We start from the raw sequence: 15,112 nt of genomic DNA, 5'->3' as shown, positions 1-15,112 counted from the left end.
ACAATTATGAGACAGCATCTCGTAAACACGAGACAGCTAATAGCTAGATCATTATTTAACAGTAGATAGCTCATAGCCTAGTCAAAATTGTCAACTAGAATCACGTAAATATGAGACCGCTAATAGATAACTCATAATTATGAAAGATTAGTTCATTATTTTGAAATACCAAAGGTTGAAACATGGCATTGGGTCTCATACTTAGGAGTTAGCTTGTAATTAGATAGTTCAGTTCATTTCAGTTTATTAAGTGCCAATTTACAACAGATGTCTCAAGGCACGTTGAGGAAAACGTAAATTTAATCCAATCAGACAGATTTCAAGTCAATTGCATACATTTCAAATTGATCCTGATTATCAAACAATCCAGTCAAAATGAGGTTGAATTTCATACTTTTGAGATAACTAATGGCAAATGAGCCAGTATCTAATGAATATGAGGTAGCTAATCGCTAAGACATATTTATGATATAGTATCTCATCATATTTAGTAAGAATTTCATCTCATTAGATGGTTAATAGTTAAGTCAGTGTTACGAGAAACATTAAGATAGTATCTCATGGAGGTAGAAAACCATAATGAGCTAGTTTGTTATAGGTGAAATAAATAATAATTAGGTATTAATTATGAGATGTTCATCCTTATTATGGCCTAGAATCTCATGATTATGTAATAATATGATAATTATCTTACATTTAAGATAGATAATTCAAAATATAAGTTATCTGTAATTAGTATATCTATCTATCTATCTATCTATCTATCTAGACAGAGTGGGAATGACAGTAGACAAAAATAAAGGGTTCACAAATAATAAATGAACAAAATAAAGGCGGAAAAGATGTATTATTGTATTTGTAAAATAGTTGTTTTTTAGAAGCTCCAACTATAGAGAAAACACAGTGAGTCACGAGTGTTCAGAAGGCAGCTTGTTTATGTCACACCTTTATGAGCAGAAGTGAAACTTCATAGAATATCAGTTTGGTCAGTGAGGGCCTTATGGCACAGTACAATCACTCAGGTCCAGATTTCTCTCCTTACATCTGCACAGCAGGAGTTCGGTTTTCTATAACAAGTCATAACAGAGCATTTGACATTTGCTAAAACAACAAAGAAAAGTATAAAACATCTAGGAAAAAGAGTTACAGAATCAGGAAGAGTCTCTTCCTTCTAGCTTTCTGTAATTAAAGCCTTGTAAGGCACCTGATTCAAACCAAACCCCAACAAAAACACACAAACAGGAAAAATGGACCAAAAGATTTTGATCTTTTCCCTGCATCAAACAGATTTCCTAATATATTTTACACAATAAAATGTGGATCGTAAAATAATTTTTCTGACTAAAATCACACTCTTGATATGGCGGTGGTCTGTAACTCGTGTAACATTGACCACATAAAAACCGCAACAGCTTCGCTGAGTGCAGAAAATAAATAATCAACAACACAAGAAGTTACATGAAATTGAGACACAAATCTGCAAAATCATTTATATAATTAATAAACTAGATGATTATAATCTGTGCTTTAAAATTTTTGTTACTGTCAAGGGAGTTCAGAAATCTCTCACAGCTTTAATAAACCATCCCTGCTTTTTGACACTTGCATGTTCTTTTATCCTATTACAAGGTGAATAAAATCTTTGTGAAATCTGAGACCAATAGAAAACGTTTGAAGTCTTAACCAACAAAAACATCTTAACATCCTGTAGATCTCAGGGTTAAACGTATCAGTTCATACAAAACAGGATTCAGGATTTCTCAAGGAAAATCTGAACACTTTCAGTTGAGACATTTGTTGCCATGTACATCAAGCATTTGGCAGCTTGACGGGGAGAACAGCACAGTTTTGATGTAGTCCACGGTGGTGATGTTCGTCAGCATGTCTACGTGCTCGTTGCCCGGCAGCTCTTTGAGGGCGACAGGCTGCTTCTGCTGCCCTGTCCACCGTTTGCACTGCACGGCGCTCCGCAGGTTCACCGTCCCATCCCCGTCGCCGTACACCACGTCGGGCTCCACGTCTGGGAACATGTCCGAGTACTGGAAGGCCTCTGGCGTGGGGATCCCGTTGCCGTACAGGCAGTGGACGGCCACGCCGGGGGCGGTCAGGTCAGACACCAGCGGCTCGGTGTCCTTACGCATCAGCCAACCGTCTCTGAAACCGATGTCCGAGTAGAGTTTCTCATAGTCCTTCACAGTGTAGTTGGTGGTGGGTGTTTTGATAAAAACCTGGAGATGGTAATAAACTGGTAAATAAGGCAGCAGAATGGGATTTAATCTAAGATCTTTTATCTTCTACAAAATTCTGACCCCTTTTCTGTTTGTATTGTTTTTTCAATATGTGCCCAAATCAGACCCCATTTGGGTCAATGTGGAAATGAGCAGGTTAAATGTCAACAAATAGTCAAACTTCCAAGCAAAAACAGGACTCTTATGATCAGTAAGGATGTAAACACAAGGAAAATTAGACTAAATGATAGTCAGGATCAGATGTGAAAAATTTAAAGCAATAAATCACTGATTACAGACCTGATCTTTGGGCCAAGAGTGGTCATACGGGAGGAGCCAGGTGGTGGAGACGGCGGTTCGTTGCTGTGAGCGAATCTTCAGTGGGCTGATAACCGGGATGCGGTTGTTGTCGCCTGAATATAGGGAACAAAGAAAACATGGTACAGAGTACTGAAAGTCAGGAGATTATTTCTGCACCAGAGTTTCACTATCTGGCTTCCTGAGAAGCGTGAAGAATTTTTTTGATCCTATTTTACAGTTGGGTACATGCAACCTCTGATGACAAACTGTGAACACTCATTAAAGAAAAACAGAAGCAAATGCAGAAAAAGTCCTTCCTTTCTGCTTCCATAGGAATTAAGAAGAAGCTAGGTCTACGTATCGTCAGTCATGTGCGCAGCAATATAAGAACAGAGGTGCGTGTTAACACGATGTCAGGATGAAAAGACATCAGCAATAACCTTAGAGAAGCAATTGTTTCTGCCCATATATCTGGAAATGGTTTTAAGGTCATTTAACACCTCACACCAACTCTCACCGTTGGTGTGAGGTGTTTATGCATGATGGTGGATGGGTAATCATTTGGGCTTGTACTTACAGCTGTGGGACTTGGTCAATAACTACAGGATGTGATGTAACTTTGTTTTACGAAATTTATGGAGTAATACAGCAAAGAAACACGTAGTGCTTGAGAAGTTAAGTAAAAATTGGTAAAACTAGTAAAAATAAATGGTAAAGTTGTATATTACAAGCCTCACTGACTTTCTGTGAGCCTGTGTTGGCTTAGCTTTTTATAGGAGCATTTATGCATCTTTCTTACAGAGCTTTTCTGTATTTCTGTCTTGTGCAGATAGAAGTTAAACAGAGAAGTTGAACAGAGAGTGAAGATAACATTCAGTAAAGGGTTGTGCTACAGAAAAAAAGTTTAACATGGGTGACAGACTGAAGTATGGGTAATGATTATTAAAATAGGTCTAATTTTCATTTGTGGAACAGGTGTTACTCTCATAAAAATAGAGATACTCTCATCTCACACAAGCCTTCATGTTATGGAGTAACCCAAGTATGTATTTGGTCCTCCTTACTTGTGTTTCTCTCTGTGTTTTCACCCTATAACATTCCAGAAGCTATTGAAGAAAAACTGGACTAAACCATTTTACTTTTGCACATATTTTCTTTTTATACTTCATTATTGTTTATGCTTACATGCTTTAAAACATTACATTTTTGCTTCTGATGTTAATTTAATTTTCATATCTTTAAGTTTCACTGGTTGTAGACCAGCTGAAAGTCATCACAACTTTCGTAGTCCTGCTTCTGCCTCACCAGATGTAATCACACGGAGGGTTTTGGCCACGCCGGCCCATGGCGCTCCTAGACTTATGAAAGCCTTGATGTATTTGTCTTTCCAGGCCTGCTTCTGCTGGTTGAGGAAATATAGCGTGTACATGTTCCCCATGCTGTGGGCGATGAGCACCACAGGTCCACTGGCCTTCTCCGCCATCTCCTCAATCATCTGCTGCAGCGCCTGGAAATATTCTTTATTCTCATCTAGAAGAAGAAAAATAACTAAACTGAATCTTCGCTCACGGGTTTAGTTGTGACTTTTGTTTTCTTTGGTGTTGGTGCTTACTCGGAGCTTTCCTCCAGTCGTATGGAGCTCCTCTGACGTCGTCATCTCTCGTGTAGCCCCACTCCACCATTGCCTGCACAATGCTGAAGAAATACATGCCTGGGAGATGCAAATACAAGATATATTAGATATTGGATTTTTCTTTATTTAAAAAAAGGCAGGTTAAAATAGTGCAAATACATTAATTTCATTTCAGAGCAGAGTAGCTGACTACCCAGGCTGTAAGGTGTTCATTGTGTTCGTCAGACAGAGTGTGGGGAGAAACTGTCTCTGTGGCGGCTGGTTTTTGCAAACAGCGCTCTGCCTTTTGAAGCATTTACCTTTGAAAAATATCTCAAGCTCAGTCTGAGTGGATGAAGAGATAAAATCAATTTTGAAGCCATGCCACAGTTTCTCAACTAGTTTTTGGTCTGCACTTGTACTAGGTCCTTCTAACATGAATGTGGTTTGATCGAAACCATTCCATTGTAGCTCTGTTTGTATGTTTGGGGTAGCTGTCCTACTGGAAGGTGAAGATATGAGACGCCACCCCAATGTCTCAAATCTTTTTTTCCAGGATCACCCTGTATTTACCTTTGTCCATCTTTCTATCAACTCTCACCAGCTGCCCAGTCCCTGCTGAAGAAAAGCATCCCACAGCATGAAGCTTTCACCACAGTCGTTCACCGTTGCGCATGGTGTGTTCAGGCTAAAGAGCAGTTTTAATTTTACACAACAGATTTTTGCATTAAAGGCCAAAATGTTCCATTTTAGCATCATCTGAACAGAGCACCCTCATCCACATGTTTGCCGTGTCCCTTTCATAATTTGTGGCAAAATACAAACAGGACTTCTTGTGACTGTCTTTGAACAATGGTCTTTTCCTTTCCAGTCTTCCATAAAGGTGAGATTTGTAGAGATCATCCCTAATAGTTGCACTAATATCCTGTGCTGTGGATCTTTGCAACTCTCCCATGAGCCTCTTGGCTGTTTCTCTGATACGTGGTATCCTTTCCCAGGCTGTCACCTCTGATGGACAACAATATCTTGGTTTGCAGTCGAGCCATCCTCACAGCACTGCTCACAGAGCACTAATAAATCGATTTATACCCTAACCCAGCTTTTAACTTCTCCACAACTTTATTCTCGACCCATTCCTGTATGCAGACAGATTGAATGCTAATGTACACCTAGCCCCGCGCCTGCGTGTTATTCTGTCTGTTTCCTGTTGTCTCCGCCCCTAGCTGGTCAAGACAGATGGCCAGTCTTCCTGAGCCTGTTTCTGATTATTTTCTGTTAAAGGGGATTTTGATTTTCATCGAATATTTAGATAATCCATAACTTATTTAATTATCATTTTGTGGAACCCATGAAGCTTGCAAGAAGTGTCTCAGAGAAGAGGTTTGCTGAGCCAGGTTGCAGAACTATAGGAAACCGGATTCAGTCCAAGATTCTACCCTAGGAGGGATGGATTAAGATGATAGACCTCCCAGAGGACTCTCTAGGAGGTCTTTAACTCACCCACGTTATGCTTGCTGGGGTCCAGGTACTCCAGGGAATACGTCTTTCCAAAACCCGGGACTCGAACATCCACACCTGGCGGGGCGTCAGAGGTGTGTGTGGTACTGTTATAGATCAGCCTACAGAAACAGACATAGACAGTTGATGGTTACATCTGGATCAGTTCCGCATCCGCGTGGACCACAGAGTTTTGCTAGTTAAACCTAAACTGAAGCAGTTCCTGTTTTCAGTCCCAGAGTCCACCACACTGTTTGTGATGTGTGAAAGCAAGATCTCCAATTCTGGTCTTTGTTTCCACCAAGCAGATGTGAGAACAAGTGTTTGGGTTTTAACCAGCAGAGCTAAACATTTGATGAACACATAGCTTAAAGGAACTCCCCTATAGCAGGTTTTTTCTCACTGTTTGGTGTCAAAAAATGGAACAAAATGGCAAAAAATTTAAAATGCTGTGAAATATGTCCAGATCATTTTTCATCATTGCTATCATGTAATCATATAAAACCATACAAGTATTTTGGACATTATTAATATTGCCTTTCTCTCACTGCTTTTTAAACATCCTCTGAAACTATTTTACAATATCTTCGTAATGCTGCAAACAGATCAGCAATTCTCCTTCCTTCAGCAGTAACGTTCACACTAAAGATCGTTGTTAGCACAAAAGCTAGCTGCTTAGCTACGGCGCATTAATGAATGGGGGAAAAAATTGATTCATGACCAGACAATCAGCGGTCAAAGGAAAACTTTGAAAGCCTGCAGGTCTGCTGAACAAGGACACTTTGAGAGACTTTATCAAAGTCAGCCTGCTTGAAAGTAAAATATAAAGAAACTAGAGTTAGTTTACAGTCTTTCCACAGTAATCTGTCTGATCTGAATAAAGAGGCAACAAGCTTTTTCTCACTGAAAATCATTCAACTGCCTCCTCAGACCTGTTCACTTTTTACCACTGGGAAACACCAAACACTGCAGTCAACAAGAAGAAGCAAAGTCTTTGACATTTTAACACAATTCAGATCTTAATTTGGCTCTGAAAAAGATGCCCACCTGATGTTATCTATCCAGCAGTCGATGGCATAGGGCACCAGCAGCCCCAGGTTGAGCCACAGAGTGAAGAAGTTTTCTGTCTTCTTGTAACACATGTAGTGGACCACGCTGGGTTTATCCAGCTTCGCCTCCAGCTGGTTCCCCAGATCCCCCGGGACTGCAAAAAGCAACATCCAGAGTCACCCAAGAAGCTCAGAACATTTCAAATCAGAAAATGTTGGATGGATAAAACCTCGCTGAGTATTTGTCTAAGCAACCCACAAAAATACATACAATTCTGTAACTTCTATCTAACAAATACAATTATTAAGCAACAGAGTTTAAAAGACATTTGTACAAAAATGCAATAATTACAACATGTATATATTTGAAAACATTATAAAAAATTCGAAATTCTTTTTAAATATATGAATAATTTAAATTTGAATGCCAATGACAAGTTAAATAACAAAAAACAGGAAAGAAACCAACACATTATTAACTAGACTGAGGAATGAGGATAACTAAATAATGTATATGAGCACACAGCTAAAAACTGAACATAACAGGTGATCCTCTGACTCCAACTGCGATACGAACCAAAGTGCTGCATAGTGGAAATCCCTGCATGGTTTCAGTAGAAAAATAAACAGTGTGTGCTGGAACACACAGGTTTTCAAGCAACAACACTGTCTTGGTATTTCAAGCAGGACAAAGCATATTCTGCATGCATTTTAATAACATGGCTCCAAACGTAAAGGAGTCTGTCTTGACACGTTATTCAGGCAGGGTGTGAAGCAGGAATGCGGCTCAACACGTCCAGAACTGATGAAGAGTTTCATTTTGGGGAGACAAACGTACAGCAGCCGATGTCTTCGGTTTACAAAAAGCATCCAGAAACACAAAGTCAGCATTAAAATTCAAAGCTGGAACAATTTCTTTAAAAAAACAACAACAACAAAAACATAAAAATGAATTAATATGTTGATATTCTAATAAAGTCTATTTTTTTCCTTCACTTGTTCTCCTTTTTAAAATATTTTCTTACTGCATTAATAAATGTCTTACAATTTTTATTATGTTTTTTCCTGGCATTAGTTTTATTGTAGTTTTTATCCTGCATTTACTTCTTTTTTACTTTTTATTTGAGCAGTTATTTATCTACCTCACTTGCAGATATTCTCCCTGCCTTCATATCTCAGGTTTTTTTTATTAGTCACGGTTTAATTATCTGGATTATATTACTATTGTCTTTTATTATAGTTATTTTGTACCCTGCATTTATTCTATATGACTTTTTCTATTACTTTTAATCCTGAACTTGTTTCTTTATTGTTTTTGTAACCATTGTACTCTGCCTTGTAAACAACATGTTTATCTGATTTTCTTCAAGCACAGATTTGTCTGTATCTTGTTTTTATTTATATTTTTTGCGAATGATGAGGACTGGCAATAACAAAAATATAATCTTAAAATATGAAAGAATTGCACTTTTTTCAAAGATTTTGCATTTTGACAGTATATATTGTCTGTTCCTGACTTGGTAAAAGGGTTTCTATCCTAAATATTTACCCCAACATTCTAACTTTTTCCATTCACCTAATTTTACCCTTCTGTTCAAAAATAAACAGACCTTTCTTTAACTGTCTAACTGCTGTTTAAATTATTAATATCATTAATAACAGCAGCTATTTAATGTGAAAATGTGTGTATTTGAGCCATAAGTGGCTTAGAAATTAAAAGAAAGAAACTTAAATCAAGAATTATATTTCTGTCCTACGTATATTCAGCAGTGAGCCTTTTGTCATCCTGAATGTTTTACGCAACACGAAGTCAAACATAAAGCCAACGTTCTGATTATATACATCGATCTTAAAGTTAAAGGTTGCTGCAGGATTTTTCCACCCCTGCTGCGCTATCAGAGCGAATCACAGGACACTCAGAATTATCTCCCTGAAAACAGACACCAAATTGATCCGAGGTTTGAAAACAACCCATGATTTTACAGCACTATCCAGGGTGAAGGGAATGTTTTGACTTCCTGGAAAAAATGGATTGTTTGGATTCCTGGGAACAAATGTCTCTTCAATTACTAAAAATTAGGATTTTATCATGCGGTTTTTTCATTTTTGCACAAGTTTAATCAAACAACATGCTGGAGATCAGAGCAGCTACACAGAGTTATCAAGCTCATGTGTTCAGACGGAGCCTGTGGTTTGAACAAACACAGATAAACTTCTCCAAACTCAACACTCCAACCACTGAATGAGGATTTTCTTCCACAGAGTTAAACAGTGCACTGATATATTTGACTACAAATGTTTTAAACTGGATCAGGCATTGGAAGAAGAGGTGCTGAGGGAACGGAAAACTTCCAAGAGGCACAATTAGGTAATTAGGAAAGCTAAGTGGCTGCTGTGCTGAGGAGTCAAATTCAGTCTGTGTGTTGTCATATGACCAGAAAGACGTCTGGACTCTTTAAGGCTCAAACACTCGATAAACAAGTCTGGAGTCATCTCTCATGTCCCTGACTTGTTCTTACCTGGAAGAATGATCTAAAGCAGAGGAGCATAAATAAATCACTGATTAATAAACTGAAAAATTAGCATTTCTTTAACAAACACTATGTCTAAATCATAGAACTAAGTTATGTATTTCCTCTCCTAAAATTTTAAGGTTTGAACCAGAATTAGCAACAAGAAGTTGATTGTGAAAGAGCTATTAGGCATAATAGTAAATTGTGCAAAATGTGAGGAACAGAGAAAGTAGAAAAAAGGAAACTGAGTCACGTTTAAAGAACTTCACAACAAATAAAGATTGTTTTGATATTAACCAAGGTCATGGTAAAAATCCTAGTTTTGTCCATAAGACAGTTATTGTTGGTTTAGGTAAAAGAATCAAACTGGAAACTGGAGGACCCACCAACGTATACGGTGCCTTCGCTGTCATGCCGTCCCACCCTACTTCCATTTCCGTCCCACATTTTCAACCATAGCGTATCAGTTTATTTCTCTCTGTAGTTCAGGATGTAGATGAATTATTGTCACGTATTGCATGTTATTTGTTGGATTGGATTTTAATTATTCAAATATTTCTGGAAGATGTTATTTTTCCACCATATTTTCCATGATTGTGGTTCTGTTTCCCATTTGGACCTTTTGACGATTATGAAATTTGAAAGATTATGACAGCAAATCAAGCCAAAATAATTCTGGTTGACCTTCTGCTGGTATATAGGATTTATTGGGTTTACAGATGATGGATTATTTTTGTTCCCAGAAAAAGGTGGAAATGTGAGAACCAAAATGCACCAAAGTATGAAACGGAGAAGGTGTGAGATGGCCAGCACCCCACTGAAGAAAAATAAAATAAACTCTAAAAGAAAGTAAAAATACCAAAAAGGATATAGGAAACCTATTGCAACAGACAACTTCAAAAAATAAAACAAGTCTTTCTCCTTGGAAGAAAAATTTACAATATATAAATAACAACTCAAGACTGTTGCAGTATAAACACCCAACTGCAATTATTCAATAATGATGTATATTAAGGAATCTGGACTATCATTGATGTGCTCTAGTTCAAAATCTAAAACACTGAAACCTATTATACAGTGATTACAGATTCTTTAAAACACAGTTCATCATTTATGAAACTTTAAACTGTTTATAAATGTTCATAAAAGGACAGTTTTAGGGCTTTTCTTTGGCTATTTTTAACCACCTCAGGTCTTCACTTAAATTAAATCACAAGTTACGATAAACACAGTCTAAGGTAGTTAAAAAACAAACAAAAAACAAATACTAAAATGACTGATTTTAGCATTTTCACCAATAGCATAAATGTTTTAAAAATCAAGCTGTGTTTTAAGACAGCGTAAATTGAATGCTACAAACAAACAACTAAAACCCCCTAAAGTATAATAATATAATAACTATTCCATAAATTAAAGAGAGGTTTTACAAATCAAATTGTATTTTTAGGAACATTTCGATAATTAAAGTCGTCTTACAGCTAAAATGAAAACATTGTAATCGACTCTTTTGATTTTTCCTAAAACAAGGGAAAGAGTTTCATCGTAATAAAAACTTTCCAGAGTTTTTTTCCTGTTTAAATTTGACAGGCGCTTCTACACAGCCTATTACTACCGCATTTTAAACCAGTGGTGCACTCAAGTCAAGTTGTACAAAAGGATATTCATATTAAGAATATATTTTTTCTACCTTAAATATCACCAAGATCTTTCTTGGCCATTTTCATGTGCTTTTACTGGTGTATGCTGACCAGATCGAGTGATATAATCGGACCAAAACTCCAGTCCTTTCTATAGTGACCACTTTTTTAAAAAATCTCCAACTTAATCAACTCAAATCATATCAGATGAGAAGCTTATCACCTTCGCACCCACGATTAAAAGTAGGGAATGGTGCGTTGCACAAAATTAGACACTATTATTGCCATCAATACTTTTTTTGTTTCATTTCTTCTTTCCTTGGTTGGCAGTTTAAGCTGTTTCTGTGTCTGTGTCTCAAGGCTCACTGACTAGTCCAAGGAAATTACAGAAGAGGAACCAAAAATTGCTGAAAATTTCATGCAATCTTCTGATTTCCCTCTTAGTTTGAATTTCCTTTATAAATGTGCTGCTGTCCATGGGACTGGACAGTCACTGTAACCTTATTAATAAACAATTTTTAAACAATTATTGTTGAGCTGGGGTTTACGCTTGACGTTATGGTCTGAGAAAGTAATGTTTGATTTACCTGAAAAGGATTTTTACTTTATCAATCAATCAGTCTGTTAATGTGTTCAAGTATCTATAGAAATCAGCTGATTAGATATACAAACAAGTTTACTTTGTGGAAGCAAGGTCCTGATTCTCATTCTATCATTGGGTGCAATTTATATCTTAATTTTTGGATTAAACTACAATGTTCATAAAGCAACGCAAGAGAAATGTATTTTTGCTCACAGTCAGAATATCCTCTGTTGCTGTTTTTAAATGGTGAAAATATAATTTTACGTACTTATAACAAATAACAGTAGTGACTTTTGGGCTTAATAAAAGGACGGTTACATGTCAGTTTCCTGGCATTTATTCTTACCACTAAAAGGCAGAACATTAATCAAAATCAAAGATAGTTTGTCGAACATTTTATGGCAATATACAAGGGTTTGTTTAAAATTAAGTTATTTTTTGTGATTAAGGTTCACAACTTTTAACAGGTTTCAATTTAAACCGAGGGACATTTTAAGACACAGGACTTAAATAATTATTAATCTACACACATGAACTTAGTATTGTTTAAAAGTTAATGAAATAAATAAATAATGAAATAAAAAAAAACAGTGAAACGATTTTAAAATGGATGTCATTAGGAATATAAGACATTTGACGATAAAAAATTGATGGAGTTTTCTAATGCACGAGGTGTACGTGAATGCACCGTGAGGTTGTGGCGTAAAACGCCGTTTAGACGTGCATTGAAGAGACGGCAGAACTGATGGGTGAACTGGGCTCAACAACACAGCATCTGTCTGAGGGTTTAGACCTGGTAGAGTCATTAAAAACAGTCAAATAGCCCTTTACTCGAACCAAAAATCAGACCCTGAATTCAACATGGACGTGAATGTTCTTTTAATCAAATCCATTTAACGTGGGACATGCTGTTCCCCAGCATGAATTAAAAAGAGCTTTGCAGTATTACGTTTTAACTCTAATATGATGTTTACTGCTGGAAACGACACAAAACAAAGAATATACGCCTTACTAAGGACGACGGGAGGTCTCCGGTTCTGACAGGACTTGTTCTGGAGGCATTTCTCTGCGGGTCTGCCGCCGCTCGGATCCACAAACAACAACAACAACAACAAGCCGATGCAGAGAGCTGTTAACCGGTGCCAACCCGCCATGGTTTTCGATGTGTCATAGCCGGTCGGTCGCTGTCAGCTCCTTCAGCTTTGTGTGTTAGCAGGCTCTGCCGCCGACTGCTCCTGTCGTTGATTAAATCCCTCCGATCATCTGATCAAACCACCTCAGATAACGACGATGAGTAAACAACTGCTGATCACGAGGTGCAGATTGCAGAGCAAATCCAACCGCAGGCCTGACGAATCGACCGCAGATGTGATCCAGGGCGGGGATGGTTTAACTTTTGACAAGTAATCGTGTTTTTGTTTTGGAGCAGAACACAGATTCCTACGTCTGGAATTTGCTTTTATTGTTTTCAGGAACTAGATAAGTTTAGAAAAAAGATAATGGAGTATGGAAAAATTTTTTGTTTTCAGATTTCATTCCTTATGTTATCTTAAACACAAAATAACCTTAATTTGTAAAGAATAAATGGCTGTTTACCGTGATTTATGCCTCGTTTACATCCCTTATCTATAATTCTTAACTTAGATTTTTGTGACACTTATTGGTTACACGGCTCAATGATTAGTATTGTTTTATTACTTGTTTTCTTATTCCTGTACCTTAGGATATAACCTTATTTATTAAAAATGAATATAATTGGAAAAAGCAGACTATGAAAAAAGAATAAAGTGGATTTTATAGAGCTCTAGTTTTAGGGTTACCAAGTAAGAAAAATTATAATTTCGCAGCTTTTTGGCATCTAGATCTTCTTGAATCAGATATTACTTTAAAACTAGGTTTAGTTTTGTTGTCAAAGAACTGAAACGTCAATTTTTGTATTTTTAACAAACGTCAAACGAATCTACGTGTTACAGATGTTAAAGATTTGATTTAACGTCGTTTTTGTAAACAGTTATCCATACAATTTTAATAATTCCAGTCCAGAAAGGTATGTACAATTTTTAAAATCTAGCATAACTCCACAGCACACTGGTTCCATCTTCCATCTGGGTATCTCAAAAGCACAATCTGAAATTCTCTGAATTTATTTAAAAATACATTCAGTGACAAAAAAAAAACAAAAAAAAAACCAAACAAACAAAACAAAAAAAAAACAGTTCAGCGCAAAGAATAAAAGTCTGATTTGGTAGAAGGGAGGAGATAAAAAGTTAACACACTCCTGATAAAATGTCAGTTTTTTTTTTTTTTTTGTAAAAAAATTAGACCCGTGTAAATAATTTTTGGATATGTTTTCCATTTTTAATATAACAGTTATTGTATATAATTGAGTTGAAAAAAAAAAAAAGATCTATTGGACCTGGTTTACATCTCCTACCCACAGCCTGTCAGACAATCCCACTGATTCTTTTTATAATCATATTTTGTTCTGGACTCACAAGGCCATTCCAGAACTTAAATGTCTTTTGTGAAACCATTCTGATGTTTTTTTGGGGGGGGATTCTGGGTCAAAACTGCCAGGTATTTCGAAATGTTCATAAGGCTATTACCATGTTTTCATGTGGGAATGAAGTTATTTTGATGATACTTAGTGTTATTTTGTGCAAAACGTTTGAAAATGTGGCCAAAATGTTGCAGTTTAATTTCAGCAGATCTCTCCAGTGAGGTTTCATGAGATTTAAACAGGCCTGGAGGTTCACTTTGGTGGAAGATCTTTCATTCTTGGACCTCTGCTCCTTAGTCCCAACACCTGGTGGAGTATAGCAGGCTGTTGTCTCAAGTAGAACATCACCAGAGCTGGGAAGGAATTCCTGCAGCTCCATTAGTGTTGCTGTCAGCCTTTTGACAGCCTGCCCGATCAGGTTCTGTCTTGTGTTTTTTGGACAAATGTGCAGTGTATTGTCACTGTGATTCCACTTCAGAAAGTTAGAAAACACTCTACGTGTCATCACTCTTCACTGTGCCATGGTGTAAATACAATGAGATCATTTTAATCCTTTGTAACTTCTCTGCAAACTATGGTTTTAGCTAAAGGATGCAAATGTTAAGAGAATCATACTATGGGAGCTGAGTTTTGTTTAGGTGAATCAGATTCTCTATAAATGTTGGCATAGCTGAACTCAAGAAGACTGAACAATGAAATGGAACAAAATGTGCTTCAACAAAATGTTTAAGGGTCTTCAGACTTCAGAATATTGCTACATTTTTGTCTTTTTTAGTTTCCTTTAAACATATGTTGTTTTTTAGTTAAATGTACCAATTATGTGTCACATTGAAGGTGGAAAATCACTTCATCATGGTCCCATTTTTAAAATCTAGGCATTTTTACATGGCACACTTTTTAGATCCAGTGTAATTTGGCCCATATGCAGGCAGGATTTGAGTTTATAAATTGTAGAGACGACGGTAGCTCAGGTGGTAAGAGTTCACCCTGTGACTGGTGCCGGTTCAAACCCCCGCTGCGTCTGTCTCAGTCGTTGTGCCTTTGGCCAAGGGATTTCACCTGCCAGGGGCAATCTCATTGCCTGTGGCAACCCCATCCCCAGGGCAGCTGTGGCTACTGTGTAGCCTACCACTGTCAGTGTGTAAATGTGTGTATGAATGACTGTAGTGTTCAGTGCTTTGGACTCCTCCAAC

General features: G+C 37.1%; 1 protein-coding gene across 1 annotated transcript; it reads right to left on the bottom strand.

Moving 5' to 3' along the window:
- Positions 1 to 915: 915 nt before the first annotated feature.
- Positions 916 to 13,021, bottom strand: pla2g15 (phospholipase A2, group XV). The gene is made up of 7 exons (XM_047386206.1): positions 12,432 to 13,021; positions 6,685 to 6,841; positions 5,641 to 5,759; positions 4,141 to 4,239; positions 3,834 to 4,058; positions 2,529 to 2,641; positions 916 to 2,228 (listed from the first exon to the last, which is right to left on the bottom strand). The coding sequence occupies exons 1-7, from the start codon at positions 12,571 to 12,573 to the stop codon at positions 1,782 to 1,784; spliced, it is 1,302 nt and encodes a 433-aa protein (XP_047242162.1). The 5' UTR covers positions 12,574 to 13,021; the 3' UTR covers positions 916 to 1,781.
- Positions 13,022 to 15,112: the final 2,091 nt, after the last annotated feature.

Source organism: Girardinichthys multiradiatus, chromosome 2 (assembly GCF_021462225.1).
Source record: "Girardinichthys multiradiatus isolate DD_20200921_A chromosome 2, DD_fGirMul_XY1, whole genome shotgun sequence".
NCBI lineage: Eukaryota > Metazoa > Chordata > Actinopteri > Cyprinodontiformes > Goodeidae > Girardinichthys > Girardinichthys multiradiatus.
Note: the sequence above shows the minus strand (reverse complement) of the source record. Positions and strands in the feature narration are given on the sequence as shown.

Coding starts and splice junctions, on each gene's coding strand:
- pla2g15 (XM_047386206.1), bottom strand. CDS start 12,573: ATGGCGGGTTGGCACCGGTTAACAGCTCTCTGCATCGGCTTGTTGTTG. Junction 6,842..12,431: donor GAGACCTCCCGTCGTCCTTA/GTAAGGCGTATA, acceptor TGCTTTTTGCAG/TCCCGGGGGATCTGGGGAAC. Junction 2,229..2,528: donor ACTCTTGGCCCAAAGATCAG/GTCTGTAATCAG, acceptor TACCATCTCCAG/GTTTTTATCAAAACACCCAC.